At 46.1% G+C, this 25,400-nt stretch overlaps 1 protein-coding gene across 2 annotated transcripts; it reads left to right on the top strand.

Annotated features, from left to right (window-relative positions):
* Positions 1-616: 616 nt before the first annotated feature.
* Positions 617-24,113, top strand: Tex48 (testis expressed 48). Of its 2 annotated transcripts, none has more exons than XM_037202663.1 (5): positions 617-695; positions 9,300-9,391; positions 9,868-9,987; positions 12,544-12,654; positions 23,785-24,113. In XM_037202663.1, exons 2-5 carry the CDS (start codon positions 9,388-9,390, stop codon positions 23,886-23,888), a joined length of 339 nt encoding a protein of 112 aa, XP_037058558.1. In that variant the 5' UTR covers positions 617-695; positions 9,300-9,387; the 3' UTR covers positions 23,889-24,113. The 2 variants fall into 2 exon arrangements, with proteins under 2 accessions (XP_037058558.1, XP_028748496.1); XM_028892663.2 differs by lacking the exon at positions 23,785-24,113 and adding an exon at positions 13,776-14,116.
* The last annotated feature ends 1,287 nt before the right edge of the window (positions 24,114-25,400 follow it).

Genomic DNA, 25,400 nt, shown 5'->3' with positions numbered 1-25,400 from the left:
CCAAGGACAACACTGAGAGAGGGGTTTGACCTAATGTGACTTCCCTAAACAGCACCGAGATGTTCCAAGTGAGGGAACTGAAAGCCCACCCCACAGGGTGAGACATTCTGCAGGAATCCACTAGGAATCAATTCCCCTTTTTCTGGAAGACGGGTTTCGAGGAAATGTCCCTTTTTACACATGTTGTCACTACTCCCCTTCCATGGAATGGTCACTACAGATTCATCACTCTGTTCATCACTCTGAACATCACCCAATGTTCATCACTCTGGTGCCATTTCATCTTGGAAATATATAGAGGGCACATAACTACTATTCCTATTTTGCAGAAGGAGAAACTGAGGCATGGAGTCCATCTGCCTGAGGTCACTAGCCAGAGACATTAGGAGACAGATCCTATCCCAGGCCTTCTGCATCTAGTGCTTTAGCGCCCCCTTCTGGCCTGACACCCTCAAAGTAGTCCACAGAGCCAGGACTTGCATTCTGGTGCCCTGAGGGACAGCAACCGTGGAAAGCTTGGCATCACGGACAGAGGGATGGACCACTAGAGGGAGGGTCAACAGGTAGCAACAGCCTCTCTCCTCCCCGCCTTGTGGTCCAGTCCAGAACCCGTCACCAACATTCCCTGGTTTCCAGCTCTGTGACATCACAGCCTCCCAACCTCTCTGCCAGCAACAAGTGAGTGAGGCTCAAAGGTAAGACCTAAAAGCGGGAGTGGTGACCGTTCTGCACTAAAGGGATGGCAGTGTCCTCACACTTGTGGATGCCTCTTCATTTGCTACCAGCAGCAGACACCACCCACCCCTCCCGGCCTCTGCCCTCTGATTGCCATGTCCCCACCAGAGCTGATTGACCCTAAAAGACTTCTCCAGCTCTAGAATCCTGCCTCTTTCACTTCAGTGACCTTGATTCACCTGGTCAGCCTGTTTTCTTTTTTAATTTTATGTATTTATATTTTATGTACAAGTGCTCTGCATGCCAGAAGAGGACATCAGATTCTATTATAGGTGGCTGTGAGCCACCATGTGGTTTCTGGGAATTGAACTCAGGACCTCTGGAAGAGTAGCCAGTGCTCTTAACCACTGGGCCACCTCTCCAGCCCAGGTCAGTGTGTTCTAATGTTCCCCCCAGAGACCTGAAGCTCACAGCTTCCTGGTGACAAGCCAGGGACCTCTTCTTTGACTCCTGCCCCCATCTAGAGGCGGGCCGTGGTACTGCATGAAAGCCTGCACAGACTGTGCCCCTACTTCCCCTCAACACGAGTATCCTTTTACATACTGAAGCTTCACAGTATGCCAGAAGGCTGTGCTGGCCACTTCCCATAACACAGTCCTCACAAGCCCCTTTGCTCTAGACAGTATTTCCCATTCTACAGACAAAAAAGCTGAGGTTATAAGAAGCTATTCATTCTGTATTTTTCTATTAAGGAGATCTTAAAGACTTAACACCCCAAAGGGCTGGGGATGTAACTCAGTTGGTAGAATGCTTGCTTGGCCTGCATGAAGCCCTGGGTTCCATCCCAAGTACTGCATGAACTAGCAATGGTGGTACCCACCTGGAACCCCAGTACTTGGGCAGTAGAAGCAGAAGGATCAGAAATCCAAGGCCATTTCTAGCTATATAGAGTTCAAGGCCAGCCTGAGCTACGTAAGACCCTGCCTCAGAAAAAGAATTATTTTCCAAATAATGTTCTGGTAAGTGCATTGCTGGTCTCCATAAAATTCTGAAGAGGAGTAGACAAATACAACTCCCAGTCATCGAAATTGTCCGGGAAAGACACAGAGAGTGCAGCAGCCTGCAGCTAGAGTAACCTCCCTTCTAAGTTCCTGCCGCACAGGCAAAGGCTGTGATCTCCAAGGTCTATTTCCAACTGAAAAGGACAAGGTCCCAATGCAGTGTGCACTAAACCGCTGTTTAAGAGAGGGAGTTGGAGTACTTGTATTTTCTTGTATGTGCATAAAGAACTTTGTGGGAGCAATTCCTGTTCAGCATGTGAAACAGAAATGAGTTTGTTCCCAGTTAAGTGGAGAGCTGTGTTTGCACCACAGAGCAGAGCCTAAGGGCCAGCGCATGAGGGCCTGTGGAGGCACTAAGGCTACAGACTGCAGGAATTCCAGAGGCAAGGGGTGCTTGGGCATCTGGGACCTTCTACCTAGTGTGCAGGTGACACCAGTGTGCAACTCTTCACTCAGATTGGCCAGTGGCAGTTTCATCAGTTGAGGAGTCATGGCAATCTGTCACTATGTTCACAGGGAATGGGTCTTTGCTTGGATTTGTGGGTACCCTCTTCCCCTCTCTGTCTCACCTCCCCTACCTCCCTCAATCATAGCTGTAAGAAGATCCTCTAAGCTTGTCCAGGTCTTCACCACTGTCACTGACTGTCCTTAGAAATAATTTCATCTTTCCATTCATAAAGATCAGGTTTTCAGCCTGAGAACCAAGAGGCATTGTTCCTTTTTCAGCTTTGTTTTTTAATCTCTTGCTGTACTATGTGTCGGACCAGAGGTACCTAAGAAGCATGTGACTCTAAACAAGCACATACTCGATGACAGGAAACCAACCATGATTTAAATATCTTAAGAATCAGAAAACCTGTAAACACAGCAATCAAGAAGCTGAGGCAAGAGGTTGGAGAGTTCTAGGGTCAGCCTGGGCTATATAAGCAGATTTTCTACACACACACACACACACAGAGAGAGAGAGAGAGAGAGAGAGAGAGAGAGAGAGAGAGAGAGAGAGAGAGAGAGAGATGAGCTTTGTCTAAACATCTAAACACAGTCATCTACTTCCAAGACCAGGCTGCCTACTCCTTTAGCTGAGATCCAGGTCAACTTCACCTGTGAAGATACAATGTGAAGCGTTGTCAATGGTATAGGCACCCCAGTTGGTCAAATTAAAATCCAAAGGCATTCTATAATACAACCCAGAACTGCCAAGCTTTTAGGTTGACCAGTTGTACATCAGGGTGTAGGCTGCATGACTGTGTCAGTTACAGTGAAAAAAAAAATGAGTTAGATGGTCAAGGGCACTAGTCCTTCAGACTGTGTAAGAAGACACAACTCACTAGAGGTACTGGGAGTCAGCCACTTACAATCACCTAAGTATTTGTTGCACAGAACAAGTAGCCCCTGATGGCATTGAAAAGACTGGCGTTTGGCCTAAGAGCTTTTGTGCCTTGTCCACAAGTGAGCATTTCCACTACCCCTCCGGATTACACAAGACTATTAGTTTGGAGAGAAGTAGGAAAGCACTGTGTCTCACAGTCTCCTCAAGGGAGTACGGCTGGGTGTAAGCAGAAAGCTCCCACGTCCTCTGACACAGTGCACTGGCTCTTCCAGTAGACTTTTGCTGTTAATAAGTCCCTTTACCAACAAACTCCAGATTCTTAAAGAGCGGGTGTTTTGATTTCAGGTGTCATTTTATTAGGAAGACCATAGCATCATTTCTAGGTAACATTCGAGGGCTCTTGGAAAACAAGCAGGTGTCTATGACGATGCTTCCTATTCTGATTGATTTTTTTCCTGCATTCTCTATGCCTTAGTCAGTGTTCTATTGCTGTGAAATACCATGACCCAACAACTTTTATAAAGGAAAGCATTTAATTGGGGCTGGCTTATGTTCTGGGGGGCGGTGGGTTAGTCCATTATCATCATGGCAAGAAGCATGGCGGCACACAGGCAGACATGGTGCTGCAGAGGTAGCTGAGAGTTCTACCTCTGGATCAGCAGGCAGCAGGAAGAGAGTGACACTGGGCCTGGCTTGAGCATCTGAGACCTCAAAGCCCACCTCCTAGTGGTGTGCTTCCTCCAATAAGTCCACACCTACTCCAACAAGGCCACACCTCCTAATAGTGCCACTTCCTGGTGACCAAGCATTCAAATCTATAAGCCTTTGAGAGCTATTCCTATTCAAACTACCACATCCTACTTTAGACCTGAACTTTTTATATTTGTGTGTGTGTGTATGTGTGTGTGTGTGTGTGTGTGTGTGTGAATATATTTTATAAAAACCTCTTGGTCACCCCAGAATATTCCTCAAAAGTGCTTGGCATATTGATTCACTTTCATTTCATTTGTGACTCTGGGTCTTTGTCCTCAAGAGAGGCTTTCAAAAAGGTTTCTCAAGTCTTTTTTTTTTTTTTTTTTTTTTTTTTTTGCTTTTTTAATTATACAAAAATTAGTTATTTAGATAGTCTGGTCTTTTCCACCCTGTTTTTAAGTACTTTTTCCCCATCATTGATGGTCAAGCATTCAATAAATGTATCAGCACAGATATGAAATTCCAGGGCAGAGAGTGAAATTAGCCTGAATTAGGTACAGTCACTTTCTGCTGCTCTGAAATTTGAGAAGAGTCAAAATATTTGCACTCTTCCAACTCTTTTCTGGAGTTTAATCCCTGGATTAAATTGTCTGGATCCATCATCCGGCATAGGAGTTTTAGGATTGTTGTGTGTTAAGGTTGAGCTATTATAGAAAAGAGAGCCACTGAAGAGAGTAGGCAGCCACAGAGAGCTAGAAAAGAAGAGTGAGTGGGTATGTAGGAACAGTTATGTGGGGAAAAAGAGGGAAAGAAAGGAGACTTCAGGAGGTTGGAGTGGGAGTGTGATCTTTCACTCTCTTCTCTTCTCCATCCTTTGTTTTCCTTGCCAGAGAATGCCAGTCAAGGAAGCCCTGTGTGGAGGAATTAGGACTTGGAGTTTTCTTTTCTCGTGTTTAATGTCCCTCTTGAAATCCCTTGTTTTTAGTATCCAAAGTTCATCATAGACCAGTAGTTGGCACATGGCTTTAGTTCCAGCACCTGGTAGGCAAAAGTAGGAGGATCTCTATGAGCTCAAGGTCAAGCCTGGTCTACATAGCAAGTTCCAAGCCAGCCAGGGCTACATAGTAAGACCTCATCTCCAAAACAAGAAACAAAACCAAGTTCCTAATAATAGCCATGGTAATTCCACATCATTTGGTGCAATTCTTGACATTTGTTAAGTAAACCTGAGAATACAGAGTGAGAATGAGTATGAAGGAGCTGTATTTTCAGAAAGAGGTGACAGATCCAATGAGGAGGGACTATGACAAACAGGAAAGATTACACTATGATCACTTTAAAAGATTGATGACCGGTGCAGAGTCTTAAATAACTTAACAAAGTAGGATCTAAGAGAGACCACGTGATCTGTGACCTGGCAGTCACTCCAGGGCACAGGCTAAGGGAAGTGACTTTGTTTGTGATTTAACAAGACGGTGTGTGTGTGCTTAGGAAGGTTTCAGAGATCCCACAACAACACGTCAACAATCTCCTATCAGCAAACAAGGCCACCAGACTAGCAGAAGTTCAACCAGGGGTTCTCCAGGCTGACAGGAGTTGGGGGCTGGTCAGACCTTTGTGTTCACTGTCCTTAGAAAGCACTTCTTCCACAGGTCTCATGTGCAAGGCACCATGGGACAAAGCATCTGTATAGATGAGGCAAGTGTCTGGATAAGTGAAGAAAACTGAAAGTAAAACAATTGGCAGATGAGGCAGGTTAATGGCAAGGGTGTCTGCTAAATATCGCATCTCCTAAACACGAGAGCTAACCATCTTACATACACTTCTATTGCTGTGAGTCCTGGAAAAGCAAAATCCGTGGGAGAGGGCCCAGTGAACTACACCAGAGCTCAGATCTTGCCAAAAAAAAAGAAAACTTCTACAGGCAGCAGATCCAAAAAGATTACTGGAAACGGGGTAAAGCTCATCACGAGGTTTCCCTTCTGGTCCAAGGGTTCCACACCATAAAGACATGTGTCTGTCCTGCTGCATGTATCTCATGATGAGGAATCATGTGCAAAAAGTTAAAGATCAAATGGGAGAAGGGAAAGAAGGTCCGTGTTTGTTCAAATATTTGCAGGCTACCAGGGTGTGTACTGAGGACAGGGGCAATAAAGATGGGACATGAAGAACCTGTCACCCCTGCCTCCATGTGAGTAGAATATTTGTCCGTTTTTTATTTTGATCATTGCTGAACATCTAGCACCAAACAGTACCTGGCACATAGTAGGTTCTCAAAAATAGATACTAAGTAGGAAAACACTCACGGGCTACTGTACACATAGTTGACAACTAAACAGCCATTTCCAATCAGTGTTTTCAACATGTAGTTATGTAGCAACCAACCACAAGTTAAGCAATCACTATATACTAACAGACTGTGACATGAACTACATGGCAGGTGGAATGCGGAAGTACTATTAAAGCTCATCCTAATGGTAAAAGGCAGCTTCCTGTCACTCCCAGGGAGAGTGATGAAATTTGATGAGCAGGGGCATGAGGTTGAGCCATCTCAGATTTCAGAGAACAGCGTGTGAACGGGATCCTTGAGGAGAAGTATGAATAGGGAACTGCCCATACAGCGTTGCTGCTGGATAAAGGGTGGTGAGCAGAAACCAGAGACACCCATTCTGAAGAGATTAACTAGAGAGTCACAAACAGAATCGGACCATGGGCCTGGGGAGGCCCTCTGAAGGCCTTAGCACAGGACTGATAGAATCAGAGGTGCATGTTGGTCATGTAACTCCAGCTTGAAGTAGGGGGATCAAGCCAAAGAGAAAGGTGGGGCAGTGGTCCAGGTAAGGGTGACAGTGGCTGTGGCTTTGGTGAAGGGAAATGGCAATAAATGATGGCAGACAGATTGAGACTGGGAAATCAAAGTTCAAAAAGACTGATGGGTGTGGGGGATTGTAGGAGGTTGCCAGGTGTTGGGCTCTGGAGTCCACGTGAATGAGAGGACCATCGTGCATAATGGGGAGCACAGACACTCAATAAATTTGATCCACAGTGGGTAGGGAGGGAAAATAGCTTCCACCAGTGAACAGGTGATGATGCTCCTGGAACAAAAATTACTACCCAATTTATTCCTTCTTCTAGAGCTTACAACCCCAAGACAAAGAGGAATGAATGGTCATTCAGCAATCATTTACTGACTTTCCACATTATACCATGTACTGACACTAAGAAAAGGACACTGAGCCAAGTTCATTATTCCTGTGATGGGGCCCACTGAAGGGAGGCAGCTGTAAACACAGTGAGTTGAGGACGAGTCAAAAAGTGGGAACAAGAATTAGAAGTGGAAGATACAAATTTTCATTGTGGTGAATAAAGGGACATGTTACTGGAAAAGGTAACATTCAAACAAAAACTTGAAAGACAATACATTTCCAAGAACATCCTTCCAGTCAGGGGGCAATGTAAGGACAAAGTCCTGAGCTGGGAGCTTGGTGGGTTTTTAATGAACAAAGTAGCCAATATGCCTTGAATGAAATTAGTTGAGAAATCACCGGCATTGACAGCAGCGAGCTTTTTGAGGTGGCTGAGCATGGAGCAGCAGGGAAATGTGACAGTTTGATTAAGACCCAGCTAAGAACTTTGGATTTTCTTCTAAGAAACCTAAGAAACCACCAAAGACTTGTTAGGGGGAGAAATTAAGGGCGGAAAGAAACTTTTACATAAGGCTCCCACACAAGACTTTTTATTGTTTCCTGTTCAGCCCTTTTTTAGAAATATATTTCCAACCCAATCATGTTCTTACAAACTTTCAGCATTTTGTTATAGTCTTAGTCTTCTGAGCCCAAATTGTGGCCTTGTTTATTTGTCAATGCATTTATTTCACCGTATTGAGAGACATGCGCAGCGATGCTCTGGGGCTCTCACTTCAGCACTTCATGGTGTTACTCCGTTGTCTTCCAGCTCCAACTGTTTCCGATGCAAAATAGGTTCTCATTCTTTTCCTTCCCCCTCAGATGCAAGGGAACCTTTGGATTATTATTCTGATTGCTTTTGAAGTTTAAATGTTTTTTTTTTTTTATTTCTTCCTTTCATTTTTGGCTACTTGACTTTTATGTGCTGAGGAGTAACTTTACAGTCTTATGTTTGGTGAACTCTGAGTACTTAGGACAGTGCTCTTCAACTTGGGGAAGGGGGCGTCTGTCATTCACTTTTCAAATGCTTCCACTGCCGCCTCCCTGCCTCCTGCCCTGAGTGGGTCAGCCTCTGTTCTCGGCTCCCTGCTGCTCTTCTCACTCTTTTAAACGTTTTCCGCATTCTATGCTTTTGAGTGTGCAACTTCTGTTTGTCCTTTTTATTCCCTCAGATTCACAGTATCTTCCGCTGTTAAGTTTGTTGTTGACCACTTCCTCTACATTTTTCTTTCAGATGCTGTGTGTGTGTGTGTGTGTGTGTGTGTGTGTGTGTGTGTGTGTGTGTGTTTACAGATCAGAAGACAGCTTGTGGGAGTTGATTCTCTTCTTCCATGTGGGCCCTGATTGAACTCAGACGGTCAGTCGTGGACACAAGTGCCTTCACCCACTGATTCATCTCTTGGGCCCCAGTTGCTATTTTTTTATAACTAGAATGTCTACTATTCCAGGATTGCCATTTCTTTCTTCAACACCATATTTCTTCATCTATTATGTCCATTCCTTTCTACCACTAGAAATATTGAGCAAAGGTGTGGTAAAACACATATTAACACGGGAATCCTAGATTTTGCATTAATCATTAATGGTCAAAGAAACAGGAAGACAAAGTTAGGAGGCTATTGAAATAATTCCTACAAAAGATGTTAGTAGTTAGGACCAATACAGCACCTCACACGGCGAATTGAGTGTGATGACAGACACCTAATCAATACTGTGGTAACAATTCCTTAAAAGGAGGGTTTGACTCAAAACGTGAATGGGACATATCTAGAGGTTTTAAAAAATTGACACATAAAAGGAGGTTGGAACTAAAACAAGACTTTATACTCTTGTACCATTGGCACAGGAAAGATTTTTGGAGGGATCACCCAGATTAACTTCCTCTTACCATTGAGGGGCTTACCCAAAGCCATGGTCAATGTCCACACCATGAATTAAACCTACATGACTGTATACTTCCTTACCATGTTCCTGTGAGACCAGGGAGTTGGGATGACTTAGAGGCAAGGAGCCTGGAATCCAGAGGCATGAAATGACCACTGGCTCAGTGCTTACTGCATGCCTCCACCACAGAGTCACCCTGCATGTATTCAACACTTTGCTTCTGTAAAATAGGCACCGCCATTCCATTTCCTCCCAGGAAAGAGTGAGGCTTTAGAAGACACCCCCCCCCAAAAAAAAAACCACCAAGAACATGTCCCTAGAAATGGGGCAGAGCACAGAACCATCTGAAACCTGATCACCAGTGGTCTGCTTCTACAGGAGCGAGGACTCGGCTGCAGCAGGTCCTGGCTAGGGTACAGGCACAGACGAAGGACTAGCCCTTTTTAGCTGTGGTCTTATATGTTCATCTAGGAAACAGCCCTGCCCGGTGAACACAAAGTCAACACCAACGATTCCACTGCAGACAAAGCTGGCAGAGTAAAGTCTTCAACTCCTCTCTATGGGTAAGGAAATTTTGTATAGAACAGGAAAATGTGTCCTTCCCAGAGGGCTTCTGGGTGGGGAAGATGGCTCACTCAGTAAAGTACTTGCCATGCAAGCATAAGGACCTGAGTCTGGACCCCAGCATCCACATGGAGCATGGCAAGGAGTGCCCTAACCCCAACACTGGGGATGCAAAGACAGAAAGATTCCCTGGGAGTTGCTAGCTAGCCATTCTGTCCAACTTGGCAAGCTCCAGGTCCACCGAGAGACCCTATCTCAAAAAATGAGGTGGGGGATGGTTGACACAGATATTGCCCTCTGGCCTCCACATATTCACACACACACACACACACACACACACACACACACACACACACACACACACAGCAGCTTAGAACTAGCATGGACTTCCTGAACACAGGGAGTCACAATTTCTAACAAATACATGAAATGCAGATCCAAGGATCCATAGTCCCTATTCTTTTATCTCCTACAGCAACACACCAAAACCTGGCCTCAAAGATATTCTGTTTATGCTGCCAGGATTGTGAGGAAGCTGTCATTGAGAGCTCCAAGGATCCTAGACAAACCCAAGGGAGCCAGCCAACAACCTACAGTAGGTATCAGAAAACAGCCCCCTAAGCCTCAGCTTGTATCACCTTCCTCCTAAAAGGACCCCAGATTTCCTTCATTATTTTACCTTTATTTTTTGAGGTTATAATATAATGACATCATTTTCATCTTCCCTTTTGTCTCTCCAAACCCTCCTTGCTCTCTTTCATATTCATGGCCTCTTTTTCATTAATTGTTACATGCATATAAGTATATACATATATATTTCTAAATACTTAAGTGCAACCTGCTCCATCTGTATAAAGCTATTTGTAAGTTTTCAGGGCTGATGAGTTGATATTGAATAACCGATTGGCGTGAGCTCTACCCTAAGGAAGACTATATCCCTTAGTTGCCTGTAGTTCTTTATGTAGGACTGAGTCTGTGTACTTTCTCCCATCTACTTGGACACATCTATCCATGTCTACCTTGTTCGGTTCATGTTTGGGCAGTCATGTTGGAGAGACTTTATGGGTGTCGCTTCTGACTTTATCAGGAGACACAATCACACAGCCAACTCCCTCTTACAATCTTTACACCCCCTCTTCCATGATGTCCCCTGAGCCTTGGGTTGGGGAGTGGTTTTGTAGATATACCTTTCATCTTTTGATTGAAAATAAAAATTCCAAGCTAAAATGAGGTGGAAGCTCATAGGTGGCTAAGCCCCAAATAGCCAGTGAGCTCAAGCTTGCGAGTTAAAGTGTAGACTGAGGTCTTGCGGCGCTGACATCACCAGAGAGCTTCTTGGAATGCATGTTTAGGGCTGAGGATGTAACTCCATTGATAAGAGGGCCTGCTTAACAAGCCTTCAACCTTAGGTCCCATCCTAGTCCCACATTTAAAGCAGAGTGTGCTGGCTCATATCTGTACTCCCAGAACTTGGGAGATGAAGTCAGGAAAATGAGAGTTTCAAGGTCATCCCTACTACTTACTGAGCTGGAGGTCAGCTCAGGATATATGAGACACTGTCTCAAAATCAAAAAAGAGCATCTTCAGACCCTGTTACAGGCCTATGAAGTCAGAAACTGTGTTTTAGTGTGTTCTCCAGGCAAATCTGGATGTACTTTGTAATCTGAGGAACAAGGCTGAAGACTATAAGATGATAGTTAAGCCCCCTGCCCTCAGCCTGCCACAGAGGTTGGGTAAGTCACTTAATCTGTCTGTGCCTCTGCTAGCCTCTGCTAGCCTATTGTGTAAAATGGGAGTATTAATAAATACACTTAGGGAATCATGGGTATGTGAAATAAAGCAATATGCTTAAGTGTCTAGAACAAAAGAGGTGGAGAAGAAATGGAGATGGGTGAGCTCAGGAAGACTTGGGCAAGGCCTTCTGTAAAGAAGCCTTGGAGTTTCAATGGTCAAAGTCCAGGCCACATCACCATCCTTCTCATCTTCATCCTCAGAAATATGAGACCTCCTTAGTTCTGTATCAGGGAACAAAGCAGAAACAGAGAAGGCATCTCAGCCTCCAGTTTGTATCACAGCCTTCTTGATGGCCCAGGACAGAAAAGACAGGGTCAAAAACAGCAATTTCAGAGGAAAAAAATAAAGAGCAATATTATCAAGATCAGGCAAAGCTAAGACTCACAGAGACATAGCAAGACAGAGAGCTGGTGGAAATCTGCCCAGTGGGACTGGACAAAGGGCAGGAAAACATCCTCACAGCAGGACAGACAGAAACCTAGCAGGACATCCAGAAACCCACGAGAGCTTTTGAAGGGTTTCTGAAAGTAGTTTCACAATAAAAGTGAACAAAATCTTAACACAAATTCCCCTCCCCAGATGATAAGGTAAAGTGTAATCTCCGGTTTGCCACCACATGTGCAGCACTGTTCAGTTTTGGTGGACCCCCCACCCTGCCACAGGGTACTTGTGACAAGCGTTTCTCAATCTGCACTGCAGCTTGAAGGTGAACACTATTATCCAAAACAGACGTACCATGTTGCAGGTATGGGTAGAGGAGACGATGTCACACATCCAGTGACAAAGCTGTCACACCTGCTCCAGAGAACTTAGCCTGTCTCTGAAGTTCTTTGTCACCATTCTAGAAGTGCATAAAGGTTTAAATATAATCCATGCCTTTCTTTGCAGTAGTAAAATTAGAAAAAGTCTAAACACACAATAGTCTATTGGTTAAATAAACCTTTAATTATCCATGAAAGAGAATACCATACAACTACTACTATTTCATGTAGTGGCATGGGATAAAAATGTTTATACTGTATATGAAGAAAATGAACCACATACATAGGACACACAATCTGATAAACTATGTTTTAAAAATGCTTAGGGAAAGATAGTATCTGGGAGGAGAGGAGTTAGATCATTTTTCCTTTTCACAATGGATATGCATTTCATTTAAAAATAGGAAAAAAGTTGATGCTTTGAAAAAAATACATATTTTTAAATTTAGCACCTGCTTAAAGAGGAATAGATTCAGATTTTGCCCATCCCAAAATAACCATCGTTCACCTATGTGCTGCTTCTGTTGGCTCAATGCCCTCACTTCTGTGATTGGCCAAGCCTTCCCACATGACCCCCATGGAATTCTCGTTGTCAGGTTCGCAGTCCCAGAAGAATGAGTTAAACAAACAAAATCCCAAGCACACTAATGCACAGTCCTTCTTTGGTCAAGAAAAGAGGTACTCTTCCAGCAGCAGTGATTTTGAAGGTGAGTCCAGAGTGAGGTCCTGACACTGGCCTCTGGGAAGGGGGGGCTCTGTCCTGATGGCCAGATCTTATGGGTATGGGAATTAGCTGTGTTCACACTCCAGAGGACTACAATGCCTGAGTCTAGCTCCATTATTTTCCAAGTTAGGCATTGCATACGAAGGAGTGGGTCTGGGATGAAAGGATGTTCCATGTCCACACGCACTCCTCTGGGCACCATAGTGTGGTCTTTTTGTGTGCATTTTGTGTGACTCTGCTTAATCTCTACTTTGGAAGCTACACACTGAGCTCCAGACTGACAGGTCCACATAGGTTCCAGAATGGCAGGTCCACATAGGTTCCAGAGTGGCAGGCCCACATTGGTTTCAGAGTGGCAGGCCCACATTGATTCCACACTGGTGGGTCCACATTGGGTTTGTTTTCTGATGTTCCCCCAAATCCAGCCAGGTACCTATCAAATGAGCACTATCTGAAAATGCTAATGGGCACAGCTGGGATGACATGTCTGTGGGTCAAAGAAGAACAAATGTCCAACCTAGTTCGGTAGCACAAACCATGAAGAAGAAAGGCAGCCATGCTGAAGGAAATCTATCCTGTGCCCAGACGGCCTCACCCAGCCCCTTGTCCCCTAGGGGCCACTGATAGATAAGAATCACTCACACTTCCCCACTGCAGAACCCACCTGTCAGTCAAGCCCTTGTTGCAAACTCGAGCCCATTGAAGGGTACATTTTCCTGCACCAGCGGCCTACCTGTTCTACTTGAACCAAGAGTGAGGAGCTGAGGGCCACACTGGCTCGCCCACCCCTCCCTTTCTAATATTTCACGCCAAAGTAGGCTGAGATCCGCACTGGGAAAGGGACTTTGCAGCAGCCTACCAGGAAACACCACCATGTCTAAGCCAGGACGAGCCCAAGTTTCCCGGTTCTTATGTGCTTTCCAAGACATTGTTGTCAGCAACTCCACCACCGCAGAATAATACCAGGCCTCCTAACTCAGCCGGGGTATGCCTGGGCTCCCACGGAACTCCTGGAATCTGGGAACCCACCCCAGAGGAATCCAGCCACAGCAGTCCATCCGAGTCTAGCTCAAAGGCCCTCACAGCATGCTTTCCTTCTTTCAGAGCTGACCGCATACAACATCCAAACAGGATACCCTAAAAAAAATCTAAACCGCTACTACCAGGAGCACTGGTCCTTCCAGCCGTGCCTCATGGGGAGACCCTGAGGGTTCTAGTGGTGGCGTCGGTGGCGGCGTCACACAGGCTCTGAGCTGTGCGGCTGCTGGAGGATCTCCAGGAGGGTGAAGAGAGTGGTGGACAGGAGTCATGAAGACCGATTCAGAAACTCCACCGTAGGAAGGAATGGGCCCGAGCCATCCTGTGCCACCTGCATGAGTCACTCCAGCCCCTGACGTGGCCAGGGAGGGAGGCTGCCCTCGATTAAAGTCCTTGGTTGCATCAGAGGACGTGTCCCTCCTTTTTGTCCCTCCCCCATGCCTTATAAATAGCTTATCAGTTCTTATACTGTCACTTCTAAATAACCTATAAAAAAAACTTAACGTTGTGAATAGCTTTTGAAATGATTTCACATTTACAGAAAAGTTGTCTCAATATAAAAAGGAAAAGAAAAGCTAGTTCAGATTCACCAGTGGTTTGCACATTTCTCCTGTTCATCTTACCAATTTTCCTTTGTTTTTCCTGAATGACCTGAGAGTGAGCATCCTGCCCCCTTCCCTAAATCCTTCATAGAGCAATTCTTATAGACAAAGGACATCCTCCTTTAACTCCACCAGGTACCAAAAAGTGAAGCATCTCATACTAAGACAATCCTATTTAAATTCCATCAATTGTCCCAAAATGCCTCAGCACTTTTTCACCCAAGGCCATGGATTCCACGAAGTCACCATGAGTTTCACACATTTCAAGTGTTCAGTTTAGAATTACCTGGTATTTCCATTGGCTCACAGTCAAGCTTCCCATTTAGGGCAGGAATGGCCCAGGAGGAGCATGGTGCCCTCCCTAACAGGTGATATCAGAAGGTACAGAGTACATAGGGTTCCATATGAGTGGAAATTTAGATTGCTTGCTGAAGGGATTTCATGTGGATGTCAGCGACAGGTCACTTGCCCAGCATGTAGGTCTAGACTTGATCCCTAATACCACAGAAATAAAAACAAAAGTCACTTGTTTGATTTAGTTCCTTGTCAAGTCTTCCCTGCTATGGGATGTTCTGTATGTCCTGTGGAAGCCTGTTCTTGGGTTCCTCATGGCTTTACCCAGCAGGTCCGCATAGAGAATGATTAGGACCACAGCCTGAGTGCACGTGTCTGAGATGGTCTGCACTTGGCTGTGCTAGGGGATGGTCTGTATGGCAAATGTGTTGCTCTGATTGGTCAATAAATACTGATTGGCCTGTGGCTAGTCAGGAAGTATAGGCGGGACTAACAGAGAGGAGAAATAAAAGAACAGGAAGGCAGAAGGAATCGCAGCCAGCCAGCCACCACCAGGACAAGCCGCATGTGAAGATGCCCGGTAAGCCACGAGCCACGTGGCAAAGCATAGATTTATAGAAATGGGTTAATTTAAGCTATAAGAACAGTTAGCAAGAAGCCTGCCACGGCCATACAGTTTCTAAGCAATATAAGTCTCTGTGTTTACTTGGTTGGGTCTGAGCGGCTGTGGGACTGGCGGGTGACAAAGATTGGTCCTGATTGTGGGCAAGGCAGTAAAACTCTAGCTACACTTCCCACTTTATTGGTTTGTTTCTTGTTTTGGTTTGGTTTTTCGAGACAGGGTTTCTCTGTATAGCTTTGCGCCTGTCCTGGAACTCACTCTGTAGCCCAGGCTGGCCTTGAACTCACAGAGATCTACCTGCCTCTGCCTCCTGAGTGCTGGGATTAAAGGCGTGCTCCACCACTGCCTGGCTGGTTTGTAATTTTTTTTTTTTTTTTTTACAAAAGATTATTAGTTTGGTTTTGTTACTTTTGTTCTCTAATGCAATTTCTGGGTTTAATGATAGGCAATCTTTATTACTTTAGTAGTATTTGTCTTTTGATTTGCATTATATTCCATTATGCATTTATTGAGATGGCGCAGGCCAGGGTATACAAACGGAGGTCAGAGTGAGTACAGCTTACAGGAATCGATTCTATCCTTCCATGATGTGAGGTCCAGGGATTAAACTCAGGTCGTCAGACTTGGCAGCAATTACCTTTACCTACTGAGCCATCTCAATAGTCACACGCTTTTCCTTGATTGTTGAATTGGGAATTTATTTCCTTCATTTCCTGATACAAGTGTGTAAAGCATGTGGTAGGCAGAATGGCCTTTCGCCCAAGGATGCCTTTCCTCCATTGCCAAGAACCTGGGAGCACATTACCTCACACTGCAGATTAAACAGGCAAGAGTGCTAATGTGTGGCTTTCGGGTGGAGACAACCCCAGTTACCCCATGGGCCTACTCCTGTCCGTGCAGACAGTCTTCCATCCAGCTCTGAACTCGCTCCTGACACAGCACAGAGGCCAGGAGAGAACAGGAGAAATGGTAGTGGCAGGCAATACAGACATCCCCTACAGGGCAGAAAAAAGAACTTAACTAGAACAAGAGATCAGACAGTGCCTAGCCTGCTAAAATATTCAGCCTCTGACTCTGTGCCTCAGTTTCTTAATCTGTAATGTGAGTACAGCAATAGTGTCTACCTGGAGCACAAGGCAACACTGAGCCTGAATTCCATTCCCTTCCCTACCATGTCTTCTTGAGTCCATTGTGCTTTGACTGGCTTAGTCAGACTGACATCTTTGGGTCACGGAAAGAAAGATGTCCAACCTAGGACAGTGGCACAAACCATGAAAATGAAAGGCAGCCATGTTGAGGAGTGTCCAGGTGGCCTCACACAGGAAACTGAGCAGGCGGGGCCGGTGGCAGGGACTTACCCCTGCAGTTACACAGTATGTCTAGCTCTCTCAGAAGAAGAACACATCCTAGCTAGCCTACTAACACAAGGACAGGAGATACCCCTTCTAACAACCTAATACATGGTGGACAGTGGGACAAACCACTGCAGAGGAGGTCCGCACCCAGGCTCCCTCCTCCCAGAACTGTGGTCCTGTCCAGAACCCCCGTCACCAGCATTTCCCAGTTCTCAACTCTGTGACATCACAGTCTCCTATCCACTTGGCCAGTAGCAAGTGAGGGAACGTTAAAGGTGAGAGACCTAAGAGTGGGAGGGGGAATATCTCTGCACTAAAAGGACGACAGTGCCCCCACACTCCTGAACATAAATTTACTTGCTACCAACAGTAGACGCTACCCCTCCTTGGCCTGCACCAACTGTTTCTCCTTCTGGCTCCTGGCTCACCCCACATGTACTGGATAACCCCAAAGGACTCCCTCAACTCTAGAAACCTGCTGACTTGACCTCAGAACCTTGTTTCATCTGGCCACGGTGGTGTGGGGTCTCTAGAGACCTCAGGCTCACAGTCTGTTGAAGACAAAACCAAAGTTCTCCTCTTTGGCTCCTATATTCATCTAAGGGGCGGGGGGGGGGACAGGTAGTACAAAAAAAAAAAAAACAGCCTACATGTCCCCTGTGTCACCATATTTTGGTGACATAAGCACTTACTGTATGCAAGACGCCTTGCTAAGCCTTTAGACCTTCATGCCACACAATCTCCACAACATTGGAAAGGTTTTATCACACCATTGTACAGAGAGATAAGCTGAGCTTCAAGAGGAGAAAACTTGCTCTAGGTCACACAGCAAGGTGTTATAGAAATTAAGACACACACACACACACACACCAACATCCACCTAAGTAAAAAGGGTGTGTGCTTAACCAAAATGTCACTCTGTCCATCTTCAGGTGAAGCCTTGATATTTAAGTGCCCCTCCATCAGCTCTCAGAGTACCGGATGCTCCTGAGCATGTCGTCATGGAACAGCCTGCAGGGTGAGGCAGGAGACAGCAGGGACTCTGGCTTCCCACACCACCACACTAACAGTGCTAAGGTAGAGCTCCATGGTAGAATTTTTGCCTAGCATGGGCAAGGCTCAGGCTCCATCCCCAGTCATGGAAAAGAAAAGAAAATCAATGGAGTCCAAGCTGTTCCTTTGGGCTGCAACATGGGGACAAATCACATTTCTGAGACCCAGCACCCTCTAACAAAGTGGGACACCACCCTGCGTCATATATACTGACAAGACAAAAGAAAAAGAAGTCTCAGATGCCAAAAGACCTGCTGTAGATAATCGATGAACATCAGCATGTCTCACACTGAGGCTGGTCCTCTTCCCATTAACTTGTATAACAAAGTCCCAAATGAAGCTGTTTCACAACTAGGGAGAAAAAAACCCACTGGCAGAAAGGAGATGGGGAGGACTGTGTGTCACTCAACAGTCAGAGGAGCTCTAGGCATTAATTTTACCAACCCAGAGAACACAGAGTGGACACCCACTCTGCCCTGAGTTATGGTGTGACCAGAGACCCAAAGGTGATGGTGACCCATCCTGTCTCTGAGAACAAAAATGTTGCTCCTGTTCAGAATCCTTGGGATTTCACACAGGACTTTACACCAGGAAATCTTCCATAAATACTTGTCCCCAGGTATCCATAGAGAACTAGTCCCAAAGCAGCCTTGGATACCAAACCACATGGTACCCAAGCCCCTGAATAGGACATAGTATTTGCATCTAACCTACAGAGGGGGGGGGAGGGAGAGGGGGAGGGAGAGAGAGAGGGAGGGAGAGGGAGAAAGAGAAAGGAGAGACCTACACCCTATCTTTTAAACCATTTCAAGTTACTTATAATGCCTAGCGCTACAGGAACACTTGTTACATTCTGTGGCTTAGGAAATGATAAAAGTCTGTATATGCTTAGCAGAGATGCACATTTTTCAGAACTTTTTCATCCATAGCTGACTGAATCCATGGATTCCAAACCCACAGTGTTAAATATATGTGCTGAACCATTTTTTAAAACCGTCTATTTCAGCTGGGCACATGTCATACATCCATCTGTAGTCACAGCAGCGGGGCGGACGGAGCCAGAAGATAAAGAGTTTGAAACCAGCTTGGGCCACATAGCCAGAACCCTCACTAATTACACAAATCCCAGATTTCTTTCACAGACAAATAACCATTCAGCAAATACTGCTGAGCACCTACTAGAGATTAGGCAGACACTGTTCAGTGACAAGTAAAGGCCACAGTTCAGGAACAGCAGGTGAATGGCACAGAGGAATCCTGGAAAGAGCAGGCTGGACCCCAGTGGGGAGTTCCCATTCTGCACAGCAGGGAGGGAGCCAAGAGCAAGCACAGGGTGACAGGTGGTGTCTACAGGGCCAGAGCCTAAAGCAGCTGGACAGGGAGCCCTTGTGAGCTCACAAAACAGTGATGGAGTTTACCATGGAGCAGATCTTCTGGCTGCAAGTGAGCCAAAATGACCAGGAGGAATCTGTGGTCATGAACCAGAGGCAGACAGGGCAACAGGAAGGGCAACAGGCATGGGGTAGCCGATGAAAGATATGTACAGATTGGAATCAAAAGGCTTTGAAGAATAATTCACTGTGAGGAGGGCAATGGGGTGAGGGAGGTTCTCCATTCCTGTCTCTAGATATAACATAAATAGGACTTGCCCCCAGAGAGGGACCAATGGAAGAAGATAAGCAGATGGGTTACCATGAAGCCCACCAATAGATGGTCAATGTACCCCCCACAAGTCATCCACAAAACCATCAATCAGCTTGGCAGATGGATAAGACAGTGTCTTATTAGTTGTGGCATTCTTGAATTAAGAATGATTCCTGCTGCTTCCTGTTGATATCGCCTGCTTATGCACAGGACCAGAGCAGGATAAATCCAGGTTCATTCACCCATTCCCCCTCAGAGGGTCTGAGCACATACAAATGACTCAATTCTAGGCAGAGTTCGAATATATGGGAAGTGAAATAAGAGTGTGGAGAGTCATAGAAGTAAGGTGAGTGGGCCAGACAAGGTTAGCCGAGGCAGCCTGTAAGCAAAGGCTTGAAGCGCAAAGGAGCGGGTGGGGAGCACCACCCGCCAGACTTCTAGGAAAAAGCACTGCTGGCAGAAGATGAGAAAATGAAGAGCAGCAGGCATGCTTGACTGCTGTAACCCAGAGAAGAGGAACGAGAAGGAGACAGCGCTGGTCAGGACTAAGGCAAGGTGAAGGCGCTTTCACACTCCTCCAGAAGAGGCCCAGGCAAGGACGGGCTCTTATCCTGCAGGGCAAAGGAGGCTCTTCTACTTCGCTTTTCTGTTGCTGTGATAAACAACCATAACCAAAGACACTTGGGGAATAAAAGGAGCTTTAGTTTACAGATTTATAGTTCATCCTCAAGGGAAGCCAAAGCAGGGACTCTGCAAGGACAACTGAAGCCAAAGACACAGAGAAATGCTGCTTATTGGGTTGCTTCCTCCTGCCTGCTTACATTGGGCCTGCTTGCTTATAGAACCCAGGACCATATGCCCAGAGGTGGTATGCCCAGTCTGGGCTGGGCCCTCCTACATCAACTAGCAATCAAAAAAATGCCCCAACAGACATGCCCACAGGTCATTCTGATAGGGGCAATTCCTTAATCAGGGTTCTGTCTTCCCAAGTATGTCAAGTTGACAGCCAACATTAGCCATCATGGTGGCTACTAGCAGGTTGCAGACAGAAGTGATATGACCTGACTCATTCAAGGAAGACCAATTGGAAGGAGCAAGAGAGCAGTTGCAGCCAATGCAATAACCCAGCAGGGAGGGAGAGGGAGAAGGAGGAGATTAGAAAGGTAGATGTGAAGCCAGAGACCAACAATGACACCACAGAGTAGATTTGGGGTATGATGGCTATGGTGGAAATTTCCAAAGTGGGGACTATGAGATCCTAGACCCAACCCTTTAAGATTCTGGTCACTCTGAGAGGCCACATCCCATATCTTGAAATCAGGTCTGTCCACCCCTACACTCCCAATTCCTGCCCCCACCACTGTGTCTCTGGGACAGAGAGTTAATAAGTCATGCTGTGCCTAACATCACCTAACTTCTAATCTTGCCTAGTACTTGGCATTTCCATGTGCTTTGTCTCATAGACTTTATTGAACTAAATCACACACAGTACAGACCCTCCTGCTACCTGCTAAAAGGATACAAAAGTCACCTATTTTCCTTTGATTGGGGGAGTTTGTTCTGAAGGTTTCTTCTCTAGGCCTCCCTGCCTCATGCTGTCCATGACCACTATCTCTTTCTTTAAGCCACACCTCTCAATGAAGCTCCTTTCTAGGTTTTAAAGGGAAGCCTCTTTCTCCCTTCAAGTCCTTGTCATGCAATATCTGATGTAATGTACTGTCCCCTTTCTAATACTCTCCCGCTTCGAGGCTTGGTCATGATCTCACAGTCTCGACCATCTCTCCTAATAAAGCCCATTCACGAAGGATATTTTCATGTAAGTTCCTTTCGCATACCAACCAACCCGTCTGTCATTTTTTTCTCTAACAAGGTCTTTGTTGTAGAGAAGAGGGTTCTAGAGCAGGACACAGAAGAGAGAAAGGCGATTAGAATATGGTAGACTTACCACCTTGGGTCATCAGAGCCTTGGGAAGATGACCTGGTCAATCATCTCTCTTGTCGATGTGGCCCTCAGGCCAAAGACAGGCAAGAACTAGGCCACAGCCACACAGCAATTAGCAGTGAGGCAAGGACTTGAATGAACTTCATGGTCCTGCTCCCTCAGACCTAGGCCCAACTGGAATTAATTGGAACCAATGAGGCCCATGAGAAAAGGGGACAGCAAGCAGAGGGAATTCTCAGGAGCCTCCACCATCACCATCACAGCAGCAGTTGACAAGCAGATGCATAATCCTGATGAGAAGCAGAGTCTCAGGTCCTAAAGGTCCACTCAGCATCCTTGCAAGCAGAAGATAACTCACCTAAAATCTATGCATGGGCTGTATGTGCTAAAGTTCTGCTGTCAGAGACCTGACAAAGAATATGTCAACTACAGTCTTGGGTTCATTGAGGAAAGAGCTAAGCCAATGAGCTGTAAGGAACAACCCCCATCACTACCTGCTGGCTGAAGGAGGAGCACCAGAGTATGGGCTTGTCACCCTTCTATTGACAGGTGAACTCCGGACAGTGAAGGAGGGCTGGCCCTCAGAGTGGTGGAACTGAACAGGTGAACTTCAGGAGGCCACAGGGAGCCACAAGCGACTTGACAGTGGGTGGGGAGGAGACCAGTGTGACCCATTGCTTAAACAACAATGGGCTTCTGGGATTGGGGCTGCACAGCCAGCTACCCAATACCTTTTCCTCTTCCCAACCCCACCAACACATGGCATCCAAGATCTTCTGTTGCTGTTGCAACAGTGTTGCCAGTGAGTCTACCCTCAACACTGCTGCTGGCTGCCTCGCTCCAACAAAGTCCCAACAGCATCACCCACGGCCCCTCAGTAAGTCCACACTTGGCACAACAGGTACAAGACTGAATTACTTCTTGGGGATTCAGTCTCCCCAGCCACTTCTTGCTGGGACACTTCCTTTAAGACTTTGTAGGTGCAGAAGGGGAATAGTTACCCAACCTGTAACCAAACCATCCACAGACAATATTAGGTATTTGATATTAGTTTCTGGGTCTTAGTTAAGATCTCTGGCTACTGTCCTACTGAGAAGTTTAAAATCAGCCACTTAGGAGCTTGAGTGTGCTGCTGGCAGTCTTCTTTCTCTGCAAAATGAAAATGACATCTTCTGTCCAGGTGGTTGTAAGGTAAACTGTGACATATATGCGCTTAGACTATGCCCCAAAGAGGTCACTCAATAAGCTATGTGCATGTGTATTAGTTAGAATCAGTTAGGTTATGCTACGTTAACAAACCATCAATCTCAAGTGGTTAGCATAATTTGGGGTCAATCTTAGCTCAAACCAGCAGAATCTATTGTTTTTATTTGGGGTATTATTTTAGGGTCTCATGTAGCCTAGGCTGGCCTCAGACTCGCTATTTAGCTGAGGTTTGACTATATTAGTTTGCTTTCTTTTTTTATTAATTTTTTTTATTTTATTTTACAATACGATTCAGTTCTACATATCAGCCACAGGTTCCCCTATTCTCCCCCCTCCCACCCCCTCCCCTTATCCCCAGTCTACCCCCCATTCCCACCTCCTCCAGGGCAAATCCTCCCCCGAGGACTGCGATCAACCTGATAGACTCAGTCCAGGCAGGTCCAGTTCCTTCCTCCCAGACTGAGCCAAGTGTCCCTGCATAAGCTCCAGGTTTCAAACAGCCAACTCATGCAATGAGCACAGGACTTGGTCTCACTGCCTAGTTGCCTCCCAAACTGATCAAGCCAATCAACTGTCTCACCTATTCAGAGGGCCTGATCCAGCTGGGGGCCCCTCAGCCTTTGGTTCACAGTTCATGTGTTTCCATTCATTTGGCTATTTTTTTTTTCAATAATTGAGTAAAACCGAAATTTATTATAAGCCACAGTCTAGTTTGCTTTCTATTATTGTGATTAAGACTATGTCAAAAGCAACTTAGAGAGGAAAGAATCTTAGCTTACAGCTTACAGTCCATCACTGACAGAAGTCAGAGCAGAAACTAAAGGCAGGAACCTGGAAACAGGAACTGAAGCTGAGGCCATGGAGGGGTGCTGTTCACTGGCTTGCTTTCCATGGCTTACTCAGTCTGCTTTCTTATACAACCCTGAACCACCTGTCCAGTGATGGCTCTGCCTACAGTTGGTTGGGTCCTTCCATATCAATCATTAACCAAGAAAATGTCCTATAGACTTGCCAACAGGCCCAACTGATGGAAGCATTTTCTCTATTAATGTATCCTCTTTCTAAATAACTGTAGCTTGTGACAGAAACTAACCAGCAAGATCACCTTGAACTTCTGATCGTCCCACCTCTATCTATATGTTGAGATTAGAGATGTGCACCTTCACATCTATTAAATGCGGTGTTGGTGATTGAACCCAGGTCTTTCTGTATGCTAGGCAAGCACTCTACCGGCTAAGTTATGTCTGCAGCCCTGATTTTAGAGTCATGAACAATCATAGGAATCCTAGGTAGAGTATGATTAGACTTGTTTGTAATAAAAGCTTTGTCCAAGCTGTCTTTTCCTCTCTTCTTTCAGATATTAACGTAAGTGGTCATCAAAAGGATTTTCAAAGGAGACTTTCACACAACTGCTCTGACAACTGGCCAGTGTTTAAGGCATGTGACCTTAGGAAACCCTGAAGGTTCTAGGGGCAACATCCTGTAGGTTCTGAGCTGTGCAGCTGCTGGAAGGTCTCCAGACAATGAAGAAAGGCAGTGGACAGGAGTCATGAAGACTAATTCAAAAACTCTACCTCAGGAGGAGAAGAGGTCTGAGCTATTCCTGTGCCACCAGCATGAGTCACTCCAGCTCCTGACGCAGCCGGGGAGGGGAGCCGCTTGCAATTAAAGTCCTTAGTCGCATCAGAGGACGTGTCCCTTCTCTTGGCCCACTTCTCAGCCTACCTCCGGGAGTCCTATGAATGTGCAATAAGACGGAGCTGCCATCTCTCGTAGGAGAGGTAGTTTTACTATTCTACGACACTTCAGCTCCTCCCAACCAACCCACAAGTACCTAGGAAAGCCATATAGTGGGAAAGGCTTGTGCAGATGGGTGCTACTGCAAACATCTCAAGCCAGAGGAGATGATTCTGCTCACATACAGTGAGCCCCATCTATCCCCAAAGCCACAGGGCATAGTGGTACTGACCATGGAGTGCCCTGCCGTCAGCGGCCCCAGGACTGCACAGTGCATGGGCAGCACAGCCATGCAGCACTGTCTAGCCTGAAACACTGTCAGAACATGAGCCCCGTGGTGGCTTCCATCTCAGGCAGAAGCCTACCACTCAGATATGGTAGGATAACTTTGAAAGCTGAGGAAGAAAGAGCATTTTATTCCTGACTTTGGGGTTCAGGGGAGGTCTCCTGGAGGAGTTGGGACTTGAAGGCTCTGAGGGTTGAAAGGGAACTGGCCAATCCAAGAAGAAGAAACAAAATCAGAAAATCTGGGATAGAGACCTAGGGGCATGGAAGGGTCACAAGCTTCAAAGTCTGTATGACTCAAGTAACACTCTGCACCGGGGTGTGATGGTAGGAGAAACGGGCAGGCAACGAAAGCCTTGTGTTCAAGGACATCCTGAAGGGACGAGGGGACACAGATGCAGAATGGCACAGCCAGATGTGTGGGTTTTGAAGCATCCGGTCTTGTCTCTTCAGTCTATTGTGATGATGTACCATGAAAAGATGGTTCATAAACATCAGGATCACGTGGACCACTCACTGTCCTAGAGGCTGGAAGTGTGAGACTGAGGAACCAGCAGGCACAGCGTCTGGTGAGGAAGCACTTCCTTATACAGGGCACCTTCTTGCTGTGTCCTGCATGGTAGAAGGGACGAGGAGTCTCTGCTGAGCTTTTATAAGGGCACTAACCCTAGTCCCGTCCCAAGGGGTCCCCAACCCCTATGTCATTGCCTCCAGAATTAGGACTTCAACATCCTGTATTCGCACACCCTGTGTCTGTCCCTCCTTGAGAGAAAGATAAAGAACCCTGATGCTTGAGTCACACAACTGTGTTCACATCTACGCTTAAAACTGTGTCACTTTCTCAATGCTGTGACAAACACTGACAAAGGCAACATCAGCAGGTCACTGTGACCTAAATAGTCCATCAAGACAGCACAGGGGGAGGCAGCTAGTCGCACTGAGTCCACAGGA

Source organism: Peromyscus leucopus, chromosome 2, assembly GCF_004664715.2.
Source record: "Peromyscus leucopus breed LL Stock chromosome 2, UCI_PerLeu_2.1, whole genome shotgun sequence".
Lineage (NCBI taxonomy): Eukaryota > Metazoa > Chordata > Mammalia > Rodentia > Cricetidae > Peromyscus > Peromyscus leucopus.
The sequence above is the reverse complement of the archived record's forward strand: the minus strand, read 5'-3'. Positions and strand labels throughout refer to the sequence as shown.